This window comes from Netta rufina (assembly GCF_964035555.1).
Source record: "Netta rufina genome assembly, chromosome: 2".
Lineage (NCBI taxonomy): Eukaryota > Metazoa > Chordata > Aves > Anseriformes > Anatidae > Netta > Netta rufina.
The window spans coordinates 95,783,518-95,803,163 of NC_140124.1; the positions used below are offsets into that span (position 1 = coordinate 95,783,518).

At 39.9% G+C, this 19,646-nt stretch overlaps 1 protein-coding gene across 4 annotated transcripts in view; it reads right to left on the reverse strand.

Moving 5' to 3' along the window:
* STX17 (syntaxin 17) overlaps window positions 1-18,664 on the reverse strand; it is a 30,539-nt gene extending 11,875 nt beyond the window's left edge. For 2 of the 4 annotated variants that reach the window (XM_084281872.1, XM_084281869.1), the window contains exons 1-3: window positions 18,371-18,456; window positions 13,007-13,189; window positions 6,540-6,605 (exon numbers count right to left, since the gene is read on the reverse strand). In XM_084281872.1, coding sequence (XP_084137998.1) covers window positions 6,540-6,605; window positions 13,007-13,129 — 189 coding nt within the window. In that variant the 5' untranslated portion in view covers window positions 13,130-13,189; window positions 18,371-18,456. Of the gene's footprint in view, window positions 1-6,539; window positions 6,606-13,006; window positions 13,190-18,176; window positions 18,300-18,370; window positions 18,457-18,532 lie in introns of those variants that run through there. The other 2 variants (XM_084281870.1, XM_084281871.1) reach the window with 2 other exon arrangements.
* Between the last annotated feature and the right edge of the window lie 982 nt (window positions 18,665-19,646).

Consider the following 19,646-nt stretch of genomic DNA (forward strand, 5'->3'; position numbering starts at 1 on the left):
TGCATGCAACTTTTCTTTCTCTAAAAAAAACAGAAGAACAGAAGAAATTTATAGTTCAAATTATACTACTCATTGCTTTAGGACACGTTTTTATGTAATTATAAAAAAAAAAAACTGTAATAAAAACTATAGTCAGTGCATTATATTATAAGGAGATATAACAAATTATATTATCCATTGCACTATTTACCAATTGGTTTGAATATTCTAATATCAGAACAAGAGAATGGATTAACACCACAGATAGGTTAGGAAAAGAAAGGTTTCTTTCCAGTAATGCAAATCAGGTACAGGTAATGCCTTAGGAAAGCAACATTGCATACCTGGAAAAGGAGGAAGCAAATGGAATTTACTTATATACACTAGCAGAACTAACATTTTTTAACATGCATGAAAAAATTATAGAAATATAATTAGAGAAGAAGGAGATTAATCAACAACAAATTCAAGTAACACTGCACAAGTCCTATTAGGCAACCAAAGAAAGAGCTATTGATTTGTAAAAATCATTTGTCAAATTACTGAGGGAATATTCTATTGTATGCTTAAATTAATACTATCACCAGTCAATTTACGCTACATTATTTAAGGTTAATCCCAGGTAAAACCACTAATTAACAACAAAACAAATAGGGAAACAGACACAAGAAATAATTTTGCAAGATACTGAGTTGAATTAGAAACACGGTACAATAATTTTCTGTATACATTTTTCACCTTAATTTAAGGAACTACCTTACTCCTCTTGTTACTCTCTCCCATCGCCTGCCCATAGGCACTAAGAAGGGCAGAATGCTGTCATTGTCGTAGTCCACCACGTGCCCAAATTCTCATTTTATACAACCTTGCAATGAAATTTAGAAGACCAAATGGGAATGTCTAGACACAGCATTTAATTATTTTGTTTACAAGACTCATATAATATATGATCACATATACATATCTATGTATATATATATATAATCTTTAAGGTCCCTTCCAACCAAAAGCAGTCTATGATTCCATGATACGCAGAGGACTGAGTGAAGTTGGTCAGAACCATAGTTTCATTTCTCATTATTATACTGCTGATCAAATATTTGTGAGAAAGAAGACAGGAATCAAATGATAGTATTTGCACATTTGGTGAAATTTTATTTTAGTACCTCTTAGACTGTGGATGTGGAGAGGACTCCTGTTCCACGTACTGCCAATTAAACAGAAGCTACATGGGATCAGCCTGGAAAGGGCCCGAAGCCCCGCTGTCAGGAGGCATCTCAGGAGCTCACCAGGGAGTAACTTGATAAATGTTACAGAAATGCAAATGACTCTGACTCCTTTTCATAATCTTTTTAATGGGGCAGAGCTTAATCTCTGGGGAGAGCAGAGAAGAACATCACCCTCTTTCCAGCTGTTTCCAGTTTTAAAACCATGTTTACTCAGTGAGGAAGGTAATAATATACGCAAATTCCTCGGTTTTGAATTCATCGAATTTGGTCAAGAAGATGCAGAATTTTTCTTTATAATACTTGGAATTTTGGTCTGTTAACTTTCAAAAAGAACAACAACAACAACAGCAACAAAAAAAGAAGGTTAACAATCTGTTTCAAATAGTCTTCTCACAAAAATTGTAGGATAAAGCTGGCAAAAACTTTGTGAAGTCAGCCCTTCAAAGCATGATCAGCTGTCCCTATTTTATTTCGGACAGTTGCTTATCTGATCTGGTCTTGAAAGGACGTCTTTGTGAAGAGCTGCAACGTTCTTGATATTCTATTGCAAGAATTCGTTATCCTAATTCCCACTGCATTTTTCCTCATGTCGAATCTAATGCCGAAATGTCTTGCATCATTTTAAACCGGGTATTTCTAATTCTGTTCAAAACAGAGGAAGAAAAGCCCTGTCCTCTGTGCAGCGATCTTTTTCATGTTTGCAAGCAGACAACATGCTGCTGTCAGGCACTTGTTGGGAAAAAAATTTTTTCAGTCTTTCCAAGTAAGTCTAATTTTCTGACCATTTTCATTTCTCTCTCCGAATCAGTCCAGATTCAGACCATACTCCTTAAAAGTATGGTGCCCAACTGTAAAAAGTCCTGTAATCCTACCAACGCTGACCATATTGGTTTTTCAGGTCTCTTCCCGACATCATTAAGAATTCTAATCCTGCCCTCTCCACCAAAATCCCTAAGTCTCTCACAGCTTTATGCTGTTTCCATATTTTTGCTTAACAATGGGAGTAATGGCTATTACACAAAGCTTTCATCACTGGGTCTCAAAGGACTCGATTGAGATAAGGTTCACTGTACTTGAATAGGTGCAGAACTGAGGAAGAGACATGGACTTTGAGCCCAATTTTTCTAAAGCATCCACAGATTTGGAGGTAAGGCTAAGAGATCCACAGGGATGGGTGATTATGTAAATAAATACTTTTTTTTTTTTTCAGAAATGCAAATGGAAGGTGTCACGATTTTCACAACTACTGCGAAAATCCTACTGACTCTATCAACACATCCAAAACAGAAAGAAACAGAGAAGCCACACACATTGTAGTTGCACTTTCCAGATCTTTACAAACCATTCAGTAAAAAGTACAGAATAAATTATAAATTTATACCATAAAGTAAAATGCAAAAGGACACAAATGAGCCAAGAGGGCTTCATTAAACCTTTCCTAAAAAGAAAGTGAAAATCCCTGTTGCTGAAAATGTCTGCACACATCTGCCCATTAAGCCTACCTCATTACTCAGCACCTATTTTTAAATAAGGGAGAGAGGGAATCATAATAATCATTCAGCTTTTAGAATTATCTTTAAAAACACAAAGTGTCTTCCCATATTCTGCTCCTCCTAAATGCTTTACAAATGGCGGTTTGTCTACAGATGTTTTGGACAGGTGAGAAAAGGGACAGACTCCCGAAGGAATTCAGAAGTCTTAACAGCACTTTTCAGCAAACCAACACACCTTATTTACATTAAAGAGTAGAACCCTTTTCTTCATCTATTTCAGTATTTGTTTTTTCACAGCAGTATGGTTTTTTCCTAATGGTGACAGCTGATTCTTCAAGGTAATATAATGATGAAAAATTGGTGCTGTGTTTTCACAGACTTACCGTAGGACACCTAAAAATACCATCACCACTTCATACTGTAATACGTGACACTTGAGGACATCACCACAAACGTTGTACCAAAAACAGCCGCCTCTCACGGGCAAGCAATTTCATTACATTTGCAAACAAGTAACTGGTGACAACAAAAAAAAAAGGAAACAATTCATTTCCCATCTGACTGCATGCAAAGACACACAGTGACCTGCACTGCCAGTGACGTGGCACGGAGCATGCTGCTCATTACGGACAAATAACAGCACAATGGAAAGGGGCAGGGACAAAGAGCGTTAAGCACACTGCAGTGCTTCAGTGTTGACCCAGCACGAGGCCCTGGACGTGAGGATAAACACTGCACCTGCATGGCCTCACCTTACACAAATGTCAGTGGGCTGAGATGAGGCCAAAACCCTCAAAAAGGCAGAAGGTATTTGAGTTGCAGGATCATTTTATACTTATGACTTCGGTCTTTTCCATGCAATGTGTGGTATCTCCACCAGTTACAGGAAAAAAATGAAGCTCTACCTAAGGCTCCCAGCAACAGCTACCTCAAAATTCCCCATATAAGTATCTGCTTCAGCCACATGTCCTTGGCAGTATGGATGTCCCCAGAGCACTCAGAAGCTCCAGCACTTCACTCACTCTACCCCTGTTAGCCTACATGGCCCCTAACACTACCCATTACTGTGGCGGCCCATGGAGAGCCCCCGCAGGAGCAGGCCCCGGGCCGGAGCTGCAGCCCGTGGAGAGGAGCCCCCGTAGGAGCAGGGGGTCTGGGGGGAGCTGCCGCCCAGCCGTGGGGGACCTGTGCTGGAGCAGTTTGCTCCTGGGGGATGGATGGATGGACCCCGTGGGACAGAGCTGTGTGGGAGCAGTGCTTGAGGAGCTGCTGCCTGCGGGCAGCCCCCACAGGATCAGTTCAGGAAGAACGAAATGTTGGGGATATGATAAAATGCAGGTTTTGATGCAGGTCAAATAAAATCTAAATCTTGGCTATATTTACCCTACAGATGGCAACAGGCTACAACAGTGAACTGATTTTACATGACCCTTCCCTGACACCATAAAAAATACTGTATACAAAAGCCATTTTCTTAGTATTTCTGAAAGGGTGTCATCGTCTCTCACACAAAGATTTTCCCACTTTCTTCACTTTCCTTTTTAGAAGTTTTTAATGTGGCACCCAGTCACCAGAAAGAAGAGGTATAACACACTTATGCTATCCTTCTATTATAATTTTGACCATCATCAAACGTACCACAGAAGTAATTATTCTGGGTAAACTGAAAATTCAGAAAAATGGCTAATTATGTGCACATGGATTAAATGTAGAGTGGCTGTGCATATATTTGTCTAAAACCTGTGGCGGATGCCTTGGGTCAATATTGACTTAGGGATCCCTAATGTATTTTTACAACATCTAATTTTGAGAGCAAAGTGTGTGCTGCAGAGAACATTTGGTATCACAATAATTAATCTGATTTCTTCACAAACAAACAGATCACAAGTCCATTGGTAAACATTTAAACAGCTTACAGCAAACACATTCTACATGTCGTATAATTTATTATCAAGTACTCCAGACTACTAACTCTTTTAATTAAAACAGAGAGCTACTCCACACTTCTTGCATGGACCCTGATACTTATTCTGCTCTGTGGATATCTGAATGTGTGTTAATGTGTAACCTGCACCCAGATCTAAAAGCAAAAAGTATTATATAAAAAATAAAAAAAATCTGTTTTGACTGAAAGTGAAAATGGCAGGCTTTAGGCTCAAGACAAGCATAAATCTTTCTAGAGACAAGTAAGAGTTTTTATTACTAGAGCACTTCATGTATTTAAAAACAACATCCTCAACATGACTGCTATTGCCCTAAGTCTTATCAAAAGTTTGTCTTGGTAGACAAATGGTACTCATGATAAGGAGTTCCAAGAGTAGCCTTTCCTACCCCTTATACGTGAAAATAGATTTGAGCACAGACATAGGCAAACACCTGCTTTCTACACACCTGTTAGAATGACATTGTTTTAATAGGACTGATTTTGCAAACACCTTTGGCAGACTCTTTTGCTAACACTAACAATAAACATATTCAAATTTCAAAAGTGTTTGGTGAAAAACATAATAAACATGCAAACCTCCAAATAAGAGAAAAATCAAGTGGATTTCAGGTATAACTTCTTAACATCTACACTATAAAACCTCTTTAATACCTTCCAGTCCTCAAAAAAAGACGTGTACCTCTAGCTCTGACTTCCGTCTAATACTAATAATTTTGTTCAATTAGGATTAAGTTCTTTCTGATTTTTTTCATGTTTTTTTTTTTTTTCTTTTTTTTTTCTTCTGGCCTCATTTCCCATAGGAGTTGGGAAGGTATTGCAACAAACATGGGAACTCACAGTATCATAATTATTAAACACAATGTTTAAGAACTGTGCTACCCCTACTGGCAAAGCCTGCTTGTCATGAGGCAGTACGGGTCACAAACGGTTTGTTCTGGCAACAAAATCATACCCCTGCTCTGAAAACCACATGTGAAACCAACACAAGATGCCTCTCCTGCTGGCTAAAATACATCTGTTCCCAGAGTTTTGCCAGTACAGCAGTGTTATAACCACTGGCTGCTATATCTGCGTCAGCAGAATGTTGTAATGCAGATCTGGTCTTCGTGGTTTTCTGCACTGATAATCTTCTTTGGCTGCGTACTATTTAGCAGCATGAAGACTGATGTTTGGCATTAGCTTTGGCACCATTTTCATCCAGACATGCGTTTTTTTAAAAAACAGATGTGAGATTCCCTGTCTGCTGAGTTATGGTTGACTATGCATGAAGTCACCGAGATGATGCCACGCAGACAAATGGGTCTGGTATTTCATCCTTTGATGACATGATGCATCTAATAATAGATTTGCACACCAAACTAGTAGTCCAGATGTCCTGTGTTTGGGCTGAAACCATACTTTAGAACCAATATTATCTTATTATTGCAATTAACATCATCTAATTTACTAATGCTTACTGAAGACCAAAGTTTCCAAACTTTGTTTCACTTAAAGCTATACACAAATACTGACCAGGACACCAGCATTTGCTTGTGTATTTGGAATGATACTCAGTGTCTAAAAATTCACCATAAGTTTACACACCAAAATTTATTATAAGACAGCTTTACTTGAAGAGGTGACTAAGTATTGTTCAAGAATTCTGAAAATTCCCAGTGATGACCCATTGTTGTTATATGTTTCAATACCTTTCTGACAGTATTTGCCTCATAATATACAATTAGGAAATCCCTAACCTCTTAAACAAAGTAAAGCAACACCACATACCTGTCAAATCCATCTGTCAAATGCACTTCTCTGTCAAGATCTGTCTCTGAAGCAACCAGTATTATATGGGATTTAATAATGGAATATTTAATTCCATTAATGCCATGGTGGTTTTAGTATCCTTACCTGAACTGTTCGTCCTGCGTTGATGTGCTCATTGTGCAATCTATCCCAAAGTCTGCATCTTTGATACTAAAATAAAAGAAAAATACTTCATTTAATTGCTATTTTTACCAAGTGGCTAAGCAGAAAAAGGAAAATTCAATAAATAATCACTTTAATTTTCCCAAACTGATGGTAAAATAGCTGAGTTATAGGCATTCAGGCACAGGACAGACTGGAGTAATTATTCCACTAGTTGAAAGCAAGTTTTGCAAAATCATTGCATATGAACACACGTAAACCTTTTTGTCATAAAAATAAATCAATCCCTGCTATTGTTGTCCCTGTGGACTTAACAGATACATACACTGTCATCAAAATAGAGAATTCTTTAGTAAAATGATAGAAAAATAGAAACTGTGGTTCCTGGAATAGGTGCTGAAACCATCAAAGAATCCAGTTACAATACTTGACAATATTAGGACATTCTTTTAAATTGTTTAAGTAATAAAATATTTACCATGATTTCTGATGTATTTTTATGTAGACGTTAACACCCCAATTGCCTAATATGCGTTGGTCCCAATTAAAAAATCACTTTATCCACAGTGTACATCTTTTAATAATTCTCTGCTTAATTATAGAGGCCAGAGCAACACAGAACACAAGTTACTCATTGTTCTAAAATATGAAAAGAAATATGAATTTACTTCTTGTTTTAAGAGAAAACAGATCTTAATACTGTAGTCTTTTGTAAGAGAAAATGTTTAATGTTAAATTAAGATATATTAAAGTGATTTTTCTAGGAAACTACCAACTTCTGCATAAATTATCATGCCATTAAAATTATTACCATTACTCTGTAAAACAAAACACACAACAAGGCTGTATCAGCATTAGATCTTCCAATTGAGTCACCCCTGAAAAAATACTGAAACAAGAATTTCTGAGGGGGGAACAAGAAGGGTTTGGGGAAAAAATATCTTTTCAATTTCAACCGACTACGATACACTGTCCGCATTCTCAATAATGAAAAAAGGAATTTTCCCAAAGAAGAACAACAATTCCTTAGGAAACCTTTACTGCTCTTAATCATTTCTAGCAGAAATGCTCAGAACGTTTATTGAAAGCACTGCTTTGAAATTCATAGTATGCAAGTGATGACGTCAAACAATTCAATGACTTAATACACCTGGGGCAATGGCATTCACGTGGGCAGAGAATTCTTCCTTCTTAACCTCTCTTTCCTTAACTTTTCAGAATACCCCCTGCATTCATTTTTGTAGCAGGCAGTGCCCAGCAATGTTTCTAAAATCTTAATAAATGTCGGTTTAGACAATAAACGTCTTAGGCAAACGTATACACTGTGATGAAGACTGCAGTAAGACACAAATTTCTTATTTTCTCATTTTGTGTCGCCTCTCCTTTAGGTATCTTCTCACCACATCAATGGTCCCTAGCCAAAGACGAAGTATTTCACAAAATGCTTTAACTTTGGCACAGTCACAGGAAACGAAATTAAAACTGAGAGCAACAGAGAAAAGAATGCTGTCTTACAGCACTTTTTTTCTTTTTTTTTTTTTAGGATTAAGCATAATCTTTTTTTTTAGCATTAGCACATATATAATGTATATTAATATAACGTTATAATATATAATAATAAATTATATATATATATATTTTTAAGGACAGTCACCTATTGCCAACAAAGTTCAGGGCAGTGTGCCAGTATCTCCACCTCTCCACCTTGCTTTCATCTGACAGAAGCTAACAGAAAGCTGAAACTCCTTTTGATAAGCATGCATTTTATAACCTGATTTGGAGTGAAAGGCCTTCTAATCCAGATAACATGCTTTAAAAAAAAAAAAAAAAGAAGTTTTTGGGTAAAAAAAAATGAAATTAAAAACAAAAACAAGTATAGATTACTGATTTCTTAATGTTTAAATCTTTAGAAAGGCTCACATGTAAAGTTGAACTCCAAAAAGTGTTTCCTTGTCACCTTTGAGAAGCAATGCTATGATGATGGATATATGGTAGACACTTCCTCTGGAAAGGTATACTCAAGGTCAAATTTCATTATATATTGATTTTATAGTTTCTTCAAACAGTGATTTAGTAGATTAATTGTTTGGACTATCTCTGGAACCTCAGGTTTAAATCAATATTCATGAAATGAGGTTAGAGATATTGGCTTCATCATAAGTAAATAATGTTGCTGCTCTAAGCAATTTGACATAATTAGTGATTTTTGCTTAAAAGTAGCCTGTAAAATAAACAAGACTAGATTCTACAAAATTATCCTTTTACCCCAGGGATATTTGGTTTGCATGGCTGAAAGTTAATTTTACAAAAAATATTTTTGAGAAAACCATTTAAGCTGCTGATGCTGACAGCTCACAGAAGCACTGTAACACATTCATTACGGTTAAAATGCCATCATTGTATATAAGATGTACAAATGTAAACGATTATGGAAGTACTTCAACCAAACTACTGCTAATGTTCTGATCATTCACAAATATCTAGAGTGATAGATTTCAAATTCAGGTTTGCTGTATTTTTGTTCTCACGTTCTCGTAAAGCTATCAATAGGGTAAACTTTGAAATATTGATAGTTCTTACAGCTCGAAAACTATTTAAAAAAATAAAGAAACTCAAATTCTTAGAATGTTACACAAAGTGTGGACTTTTTAAAGAATCCGACATTCAGGGACTAATTTTATACTCGTATGTATTACTTCTCATAAATGCTTATGTCACATCTTTTTAATCAATACACAGAAGTTCTGAAGTCTTCAGTACAGCTGAATACCTCCTGGTATAGTTACCAAGTGTTTACTTAAAAGTTTTAGGAATAGTTACTTGTTTCTAATAATTCCACTCGTTACTCATTCCAGTATCAAATTTGTCAAGACTGACACTATCTGGGGATGCAGACATTTTCTATTAATGGCTAACCGAAATAAGAAAGACAAATCTGTACTGAATATTTACTGCCTCTTCTAGCTTTCAAAACAGAGATGTTTTGAGGAAATGCACTTAACGCCTTTTTAAGATCTGTGTTTACAAGTATTTAAGGGTTTTTCTGATATGCAAATTTATTATGTTGACTGGACAGATCATTCACACTGACATCATTAACAACCTAGAAAATTCAAGGAATGCCCTAAATACTTTAGATTGCCTCAGATTTTTACATTCAAAATGTAAATTTTCTGCACTTTCTTATAGACTCTAGAATTTCTAGATTCTAGAATGCCATCCTTCCAAAGATTCTCCCTTCTGTCTGCAAAACAAGAATGCTTAACTCGTTTGAGCTGCTGGCTCAACAAAGACTTCAGTTTAGCAACCCCTGGCTGAACTAAGTGGAAATGTGTATTATCCCTTTCCATGGTGACACTATCTGGGTAGATACGGCGTAATTATTCTTTGGTTAAATACATAAGAGATTTTCAGCAGGATCGACCACTAGCTGGCTACTCCTCCTCACCAGCCATGCACATGGAGCAAATGTAGCAATTCCCGAGGTCATCCCCCATTACAGCACCCAATACCATTTGAAGATTCTTATTGGGGTGTTTATGGATGCTAAATAAGTGTGTTTTTATGTTTTGTTTTGTTTTCTGTTTGTTTGTTTTTTTTCCCATATGTGAACAATACACAGCAAAGATTCTATCTCGCTGGACAAAGTGACACTCTTCCAAAAACACTCAAGCAGCATAACAGCTATGCTCATCCCCTCCACTGTCCCTCCCTAATTACACCATCGACTTTCAAAGTGCAAGAAAACAATTTGTGCCCTGTTAATGTGCCTTGTTAACCATTTCCCATTCTGTACTGACAGGTCAGCCTCCCCTCCCATCAACACTCTACCTTTTTTCCATGACCACCCATCTGCTCCTCTCAGGCAAGGACACAGCTTTTATGCCATCCTCTATTTAGTGGAACAACTTAGCTACCAGGACTGTCTCTATTTGAACAAAACAGGCATTACAAAGCTCTCTAAGCGCCCTGAATTCCACCCTATTTCATATTATTCTCTGCTAGCTGCCATTAGCTAGTTCTGCAGCCACTGCTAGGCACTGGCCACGCACACCGAAAACATACGCACTGATCCTGGAGGCTGTAAGCTTCTCCAGAGCAATTCAGCAGGCGAGGCTCCTTTCTTCCCATATCCTCTCACCCAAATCAAGCTAATACTGACTCTGGATCTCTATCACTCTGTAGTCTGCCTACAGAGCTGCAGCAAAGCGGCTGATTCCAAGGCAAGAAAATGCTGAATCCACGGGCATCTAGGTAATGTAATGAATTAGACAAATATAGAATAACAGAGAGTAAACAATACGCTGTGACTGAAAAAATAGCTCATCTCATTAAGAAGCTATTGCTTCAGGCAAATATTGTACTACTATACTTTTCAATTTGTGAATATTGCAGTTCATATCCTTATTGCAGCCTTATTACACCCTTAAGGAAAGGAGTCCAACTAGTATCAGCCATCATGAGTCCCAGCAGTCCCAGGGCTTCCTCTGTCCCAATTCTTCTCTCTTTCCACGGCCAGCCACCACTTCCACTTTGCATCCTGAGGTACTTCTTCACAAGCTCCCCATTCAACTCTTTATCCTCTATTCAAATGACCCAGGAGAAGATTCCTCTTGCACACAATTACAGGAAAGAAAACAGAAAAATAAACTCCCTGTTTTCATCCAGATTCATGACAAATCAAATTGGCAACTCCAGGATTTCTTGTAATTTCTAGCCACAGGAGTACGCTCAGCATTGGGTAAATCTTCAGTAATCTTCAGCTGGTGGAGTTTAACCAGTGTCTACTGAGTACCTGCAAACCATTTTTCTTTTTCAGAATCACACCTCCTGGCCAAAATATAGCAGACTTTTACAGGCACAGCAAAATGTACAGTTTTAACGAAGACCACCCCACAAACAGATCTGAAGTTACTGTTCCAACCATGTCACTGCTTTTGAAAGAAATGACTATCGGTAAGCTATCACCCACTTGCTATCCCTTAAGCTAACCATTTCTTATAAAAAGAAATGACTAGCAATCAAACAACACATTATTTTCTGGCTACAAGGATTTATTCTCCCTCCTCCCCATCCCCAAACTACTCAAGGCAGAAACCTGGCATAGCAAATTTCATCCCAAAGGTTGCACACTTGGTAAAGTTACAGTAAAATTAAGGTAAAGTTGTGAACAACTGACAGCAGCAAAATGTAAGTTTCAACAATAACATTACACACACCCTTCAGACCACGCCTGTCAGGAAATTAAAATCATGTTCACAAATGATCATGTTTTCTTCCAACTTCTTCATTTGTTCCACATGTGGTAAAAAAATCTGTAGATGGCTGTCCTGCACAGATTTACATATACACTGGATTTTATATACTGCGAATAAGCCTGTGAAATTACTAAGAGGTATGATTTTCCACAAACGTGTACAGAATTTTGCAGAACACTGGACACTACTTGTCACTCATTTTTCTGTGGTGGTAAGCATAATCTTTTCTAAACAAATACGTATTTTATTAGTAATTTCAAAATTTCCATCGCAGCGTTGATATTATGACTGTGTGCTCATCTACTGAGTCACTCGCTCTCTTCTTTTTTTATTGGTGTCACTTGTTCTAGTAAATCTCTTACCACCGTCCTTGATGAACTGATGTTTCAGTTTCCATGGGCTAATGGGCTACATATTTATTCTAATAAACAGTGGTTATGTTTTGAGTCTAAAATCAGATCGCCAGTACTGCTAAATTGTTACAACTGTCCCTGGCAAGCTTTTGTCCAGGTCAAATGGCTCTCTTATTTAAAGAATTTCTGCTGTTTAGAGGCTGACACAGCAGTGTGGATGTAGCCATCCTGCTTTTGCAGAATATGAGGGTTTTACAATATGGACAAAGGCCATTTCATGCCAGATAACTGTGCTGGGGACATTTATTTTAGAAGTATATGCATGGCCATAGCATACGCAAGAATTTAATTCAACACTATTTTTTCTTGGAAACATATTCAGTTTTACTACCAAGAGTGAGCTAATACCAACAAGAAGCATGTAACCATGCTAAAAATGTGGTACTATTATTTTCCAGTTTTTTCAGTTTTAGAATTTAATCTATTTATTTTAGCTCAGTTTAAAAACCTATATAGAAAAAGATAGGTATGAACGGTAAATTATTCAGAATAGTTGGCCACAAACAAGTGAATTAAAGTAAGAATATTAGCATGCTTTCCTTAACACAGCTTCTTAACAGAAAACAGTAGTGGTTCTCACTCTGTAAACTGACTGGTTCCCACAAATGTTACGGCCTTTGTACATACTGAATGACCAGACAATAATACAGAAGTTTCATTTTCAGCCAGAACTAAAACATTTAATAATCAACTTTTCATTGAAATCTGTGCATAACCTTTCAGGATGACAGCTTCTATACTGTAAAAAGAGCTATATTAGTAAAAAGCGAACACTAACCTTCTCAATGTTTATTTGGTGTTTTCTTAATCTCTCCAAATCTGTCGGAATTGCCACTTTGATGAACTTCTGAATGGCGGGTTCGATTCGACGGAGCTTAACTTTTTCATCATCTTCAGACATCCTAAAAAGCCTCCTTCGAGCTAATATTTGCACAATATACCTTTACCAAGGTAAAAAACCCTAAAAGAAAACAAAAAATAAATACAAAGAAAATTACAGGCTTACAAAATGTAATCATTTAGATTCACTTTAAAAAAAGTGAATTCACTTTTTAAAAGCAAGCAAAAGAAGGTAATTCCATTTTTCCAATAATTTCCACATCTACTCCAAAACCACATTTGAGCAGCATTAACTACTTAAAAATGCATACCTTATTAGCATTTTTATTTACATGTAAATGCATTATTCCCCTATCTTTGCAGGACTTGGGGATCATTTTTCACAGATAAAATTTAACAATAACAGCAAAAAAAAATAGCTAGCTAAATAAGGCAGATGCAAATGTGCGTTGCAACAAAAGGATACGTGGAAGGCTTTGGTTGAATAAAGCTTGTGATTAGATGCTTTGGTTGATCAGAGCTCAAGTTTTGCCAATTAACATTCTGAATCATCAGAAAAATTGTAAAACATATCCTGAAAAGGCTCCACAATAAAATTAATTCTGGAATTTCCCTTTCTAGAAAGAGCAAGAGCATCTGACTGAAAGTTTCCACTCCACGTTGCATTTGTCCCTTGCTGGTGACTAAACCCTTTGTGGGATGATGCCTTAAACAGGTTACTGAAATATTGCAGAATCAGTACATAGGCCTCCTGAATTTTACTCCTTGCAAATGCAAAAAAAATAAAACAACAAGAACAAAAAAACCCACATAATTTCAAAGTTTCCCTTCTCTAGAATAAGATATGTATATAATAACAGGTATATAGCTGTATATAACAGCATTTATATACAGAGTACATGACTAATATAAAGGAATTCCACTATGCTGACTGCACACAAGGGACAAGAAAAATTATTGTGAGATAATGGAGATAATGTTGTAGTTTTAGTACTGCATAAGCAGAGGTTATTTAAATGAGATTTTCTTTCTATATTAACAAAAACAGGAAGTCGAAGTTGAATTAAGGGCAGACGTGTATGAGAAAGTTTTGTACAACTGCGTGAGTAAAAAGACACATGCTGAATTAGTTATCTTAAATTACTTGTACTACGACAGCAACTACATCAGGTTACTCTTCCAGCAAGCGAACTAATTTCAAGTAATTAAACCAGCGTAATCCTCCTGCTACAGATCAGGCCCAGCAGAATGTAACAGGTAAAGAAAAATCTATTTTTCACGCAGCCAAGTGTATTATTAACGTTAAAATTACACATTACTTTTCTCATTTCAGGAGCGTTCAGCTTTTTGTGAGCTCTGTGGTTCCCATCGGCAGAGAGACCTTCATGGCAGACACCAGTTGATTTTGGTCTTGACTGAACCAGTCAGGGAGGTACTTACCAAGGAACCTTAAAAACCCCTTCCTTACCCAGTGCATTTATATTAGTAGTTCTTTGTCCAAATCTTCAAATAAACACGCAGTGGGCAGCCTCACCTTTTTCAGGATGTAACAAGAACTTTATATCCTTTTCTGCTGCTTTACTCTTTCCACCTAAACACACTACACCTAAATGCAAGGTGATAAAACATACACCTGGTCTTTTACTATACCTTGGTCACCACAGTCCCTAAAACCTTTGAAAAAGCCTCTTGTATCTCCCAGCTGAACTCCACTTTGACCAGACTTTTTTCTACCGTGAACAAAAGACAAAAAGCATCCTATGCCAGACTGTAATACTTCCTCTCTTTGAGCACACATTTAATTTCCTGACAGCTTATAAAGTAATCCACTAGTTTATGAGCTAGAATTAATTAAAAATTGGTTCCTCAAAGAAATTTAGTCTCCAAATCGTGCTTTTCTTTAACACCGAACCGTGCTGAAGAGGAGACGACGCAATTTCTTCGGCCTTCTCACACAACGTGAACTAATGGAAAACCACAGCCCGTTGTGCACTAGCACAAACACAGCTGAGAGCGAGCTAAATTCACCCTCATGTGGTACCTAACCTTTACTGGTATCTAGAGATCGATAAGAATGTTAAGTCACCTAACCTGTTGGTTTTCAAATTGTTCCGCTGTGAAAGGCGAGTTAATGTAGCCATACATCTTGAGCAGGTAATCTGAATACAGCCATGGCTTAAAATTCAAGTATTTAGCTGCACACAGGGCTCTGGACAGTCATCTTCTCCACCATCCCAATTCCCAGACTGTGAATTCACCGACACAACAGTGTCTAAGAGCCTTTTTAAGGCACCGATGCCTACCATTCACTGCAAACTAAGAGCGAGAAATTTAGGAAGAAACATAAAAACTCCTTACGTTCTCTTCTGTTTGATGTTTTCTCATACAATACAGCAGCTTTCACAATAAAAATTCTAAGCTATAAATTATCAATAAGAAAAAATGCAAGAAAGATTTACCTTTTTTTTTTGAAGTTAATACGATATGCTAAATAAAGTTATCTTCACATGGTTGTGTGCTAACAGTATGTCAGTTCCAGACGCAATGTCAAGGAAATCTACGCTTTCTTGCATAATTTATTGTGTTTGTGTTTTTCTAAGGATAACTTCAGTAATTTCCAAAGCTTTAACACCTGTTTCTTGAGTAATCACAGAAAAACAGTACAGCTTAGGTTGGAAGGGATTTTCAGAAGCCACCAAGCACTAGCTAGATCTGGTTGCACAAGCCCATGCCCAGTTACACATCCACTCATGCCCTCTTCAGACCCCTGCTCCGGTGTTTGACCATTCTTCAGGTTAAAAAGAAACCGACAAACCCACAAAAACCTTCCCTGTATCAAATTCAGCTTGTGTTCATTCACTCTCACATTACTGCCATGTGTCTCCAGAAGAGAGCCTGGAATATGCTGATGTGATTCTCTCAAATACATCTAAGTTTGAGCAAAAAAGCCAGAGAGAATACCATATCACTAAATCAGTAATTAAAAGAGTTAGATAAAACCATACGCAATTAACTGCTCTTCATTATATTCACTGTGCAAGATAATTCGATAAACAAAGAAACTACAGAATCTTGTCATTTCAAACACTGATGCTATAGGCCTCTTAGAGATTATCTCATCCAAAATTCATGTACCAAAATTCAATTATATTTCGGTGACACAAGTAACACTTAGTGCTCAAGGCCCAGATGCAGCATAATTTTCATTTGTGTTAATAAATAATAAAAAAGATATATCCAAAGTATACCACAGGAGCATTATCAAAATATTAGGAGGTGGCAAAAATTATATATACCTCTCTTTTTAATATTTACATTTTCGGGAGATGGCCCCAAACTGGAACTATGATTATGAACTACAGTTAGAATAAAGAGCATCATTAACTTGGTGTCTGCAATTCTGAAAATCACCTGTGATTCTTACCACTCAAGGAACTCCAGTTTCTTCACCCCATACACTTAAAATTATCTGAGGGTATCTTACATAAAGGATTAGTCTACACACTATTGCTTGAAAGCACTTTTCACAAAGCAACAGAAGCTGAGGCATTTCACTGGTTTGATCTTTATTTTACTAAATAAATGGCTATATAAAGCATACAAGATCCTTAAATAATAAATCACTTCCTCTCACAGATAGTGGAGGTCCAAGCAGCATATGCTATCACATTTCACTTTTTGAGTCAGATAATGGTAAAGGGTGAAAGGATTTTCAGACATAAAATTCCAAACTGTGAAAGTGTGAATTTAATTCTGACAGTAGCCCGAAATCTCCACTTATTCTGTGGCAGCGCATAGAAATCACACAGCCACATAGCTGTAGTCAGTCAGAAAAGTCTTGCTATGACGGTAACATGCTTGTATCAAAAATTTCAGTAAATGCTGTTACATGAACCAAACGTAATGTGAACTTCTGGTAAACTGCATAGTGTTCTCCAAAGGAAAAAGCAGAATAAATCTGAAGAGTTCTGCTCACCCAGAGAAATGCTGACCTGAAACACTTCTCAGAGTAGTACTGGCCTCAAAACTGAGTGGCAAAGAGTATTTGCTACTGCTCTCTTGGCCTGTAGTGAGTGAGGAACGTGTGGGATACAGCCGGGGTGCACTCTGGTTCTGGACTACACTTTTCTGCACTGGCTATGAAAGGAACTAGAGGAAAGCAGATTTGTTAGGCTGAAACACACGGTGACTAGCCCTGAAGTGCCCATGAAGCGACGTGAACACCCACTTAGTGGGGTGAAGAGCTGCCCACGTGGCATCTCCTGCATAACCACCAGAATTAGCGGCTGTACGTGGCGGGCTGAAACCTGGGGCTGTGGCTCCCGGTGGATCTGTGCCCTCGTGGATCCAGCAAGACAAACTCGATCCGGGTAAGGCGAGGGCACATGACTGCATTTTGAGAGGCACGGGGCAAACACGTCAGGCCTGTTGCGTTGTTTACCTCACACTTTTAAGCCAGCTACAGAAGGCCAGACATCACGGGACAAACACCAGCATTTCCTGGGCACCGCTGAACCGGCAGAGCGAGCTCAGGGCGGCTCAGCAGCCGCAGTACCTGTCCCACAACACCCCGCAACCTGCAATTAGGGCCCTAACACGGATTTTTCTGTATTCCTGGACCACGGCTGCAACAGGTGCCCCAGGCCTGAGCGTCCCCCACCCTGCCAGGGGCACAAGCAGAGAGCGATGGGGGACGGAGAGCCATAAGGAAACCTTAATGTCCTACACGCCCTACACCAGCTCCCCTCTCCTGAAGGGCACAGAAACCCTCCTGAAACGCAGCGCCGAGCCACTCGTCACCCTATGCCGTACCTTCTCCCAACCCCGTGCTGACCCAGCGACTTGTGGCCACCTTCACCAAACCCAAACCTCCCCAAATCCCCCCCAAACCCCCCAAACCTCTCCCTGCGCCCCCCGCCCGGGACACCCCCGGCGCACCCGGGCTGCGGGGGAGGCGGCCCCAGCGGGACGGGCCCCGGGGCTGGGGCTCGGGGTTGGGGCTGGGGCTCGGGGCTGGGGCTCGGGGCTTGGGGTTGGGGCTCAGGGCTGGGGCTCGGGGCTCGGAGGGGGTCACGGCGCCGCCCCGCAGCCCCCCACCCGGCTCCTACCGGCAGGGCACGACCGCAGGCAGCGAGCCCTGGCTGGGAAGGGGAAGCGAAAGCGAAAGCGGCCGGGCCGCCATCGCCGGAACCAGCCGGCAGCACCCGGCCTCCTCCTTTTTCCGTCCTTCCGTCCTCCATCCCTCCGTCCCTGCCTCCCCTCGGCCCTTCCCGGTCCCGGTTCCCCCGCCGCAGCCCCTCACCATGCGGCGGCTGGGAGCGGGGCGCTGGCAGGCAGCTGGCTGCGATCCCCCCACCCCGCGGCGGGGAGGAGGCTGTGCCCCGCCCGCCACGCACACGGGGCACAAACACACAAATAGACACACAAAGCACACCCCACGTACACCATACACACACACACACACCTCTTCGCCTCCGGTTTGCCCCCGAGGTGGCCGAGGGAGCCGCAGCCAAGCAGGGCAGGGGCTGGGGCTCGCCCCGCTGTCAGCCCCGCCAGCAGCCGCGGGGGGAAGGTGAAATAAATGGCTGCGTCTGGAGGGCGGCCACGGGTTACCCGGTGCCCACCACATATTTTAAGAGCTTTTCTTAAATCCCGTTTGTACGTCATACAGTGTAACAGAGTTAAAGTCTGGCACATTGCCCAGTGGGGTGCTAGGGGTCACAGAATCACAGGATGTCACGAGTGGGAAACCACCCACAAGAATCACCGAGTCCAACTCCTTGCTCCACCCAAAAATCAGACCCTATGTCTGAGAGCGTTGTCCAAGTGCTTCCTGAACTCTGTCAGGCTCAGTGCCATGACCACGTCCCTGGGGAGCCTGTCCCAGTGCCCACCACCCTCTGGGTGCAGACCCTTTCCCTAACCCCCATCCTGACCCTCCCCTGTCCCAGCTCCATGCCGTCCCCTCGGGTCCTGTCGCTGTCCCCAGAGAGCAGAGCTCAGCGCCTGCCCCTCCGCTCCCCTCGTGAGGGAGCTGCAGGCCGCCATGAGGCCTCCCCTCAGCCTGCTCTGCTCTGGGCTGAGCAAACCCAGGGACCTCAGCCACCCACATGTGTCTTGCCCTCTAGACCCTTCACCATCTTCAGAGCCCTCCCTTGGACAATCTCTAATAGTTTTATGTCCTTAGGAGATACAAAGCATGAGGCTATAAGAAACAAATGTAGCCCAGGCCATGCCAGTGAGGTTCCGTTCTCCCCTCACCATGTCCTTTCCCATTTACGGCATTATTCAGAAAATAAGTGTTTAATGAATATTCCAATTTGAAAATAAGTGAATGCTGTTCGTACCTTACACTGATAATTAGACCCTATCCCAGTATTTCAACCTCTGGCTACCAGAGCTGCTGCTCCAGGTAGGCATACTGGCAGCTATAGGACAAATTTTCATCTACATAAAGCAAAACATCCAAGGGCAGCCTGCTGTCACTTCTGGTCATTTTGCTGCCTCTGAATAGAGACAGAAAACTGTCTGGCTGCCCGGCAATATCTCTATAGCAACAATTAATGAGGATGCTGTGC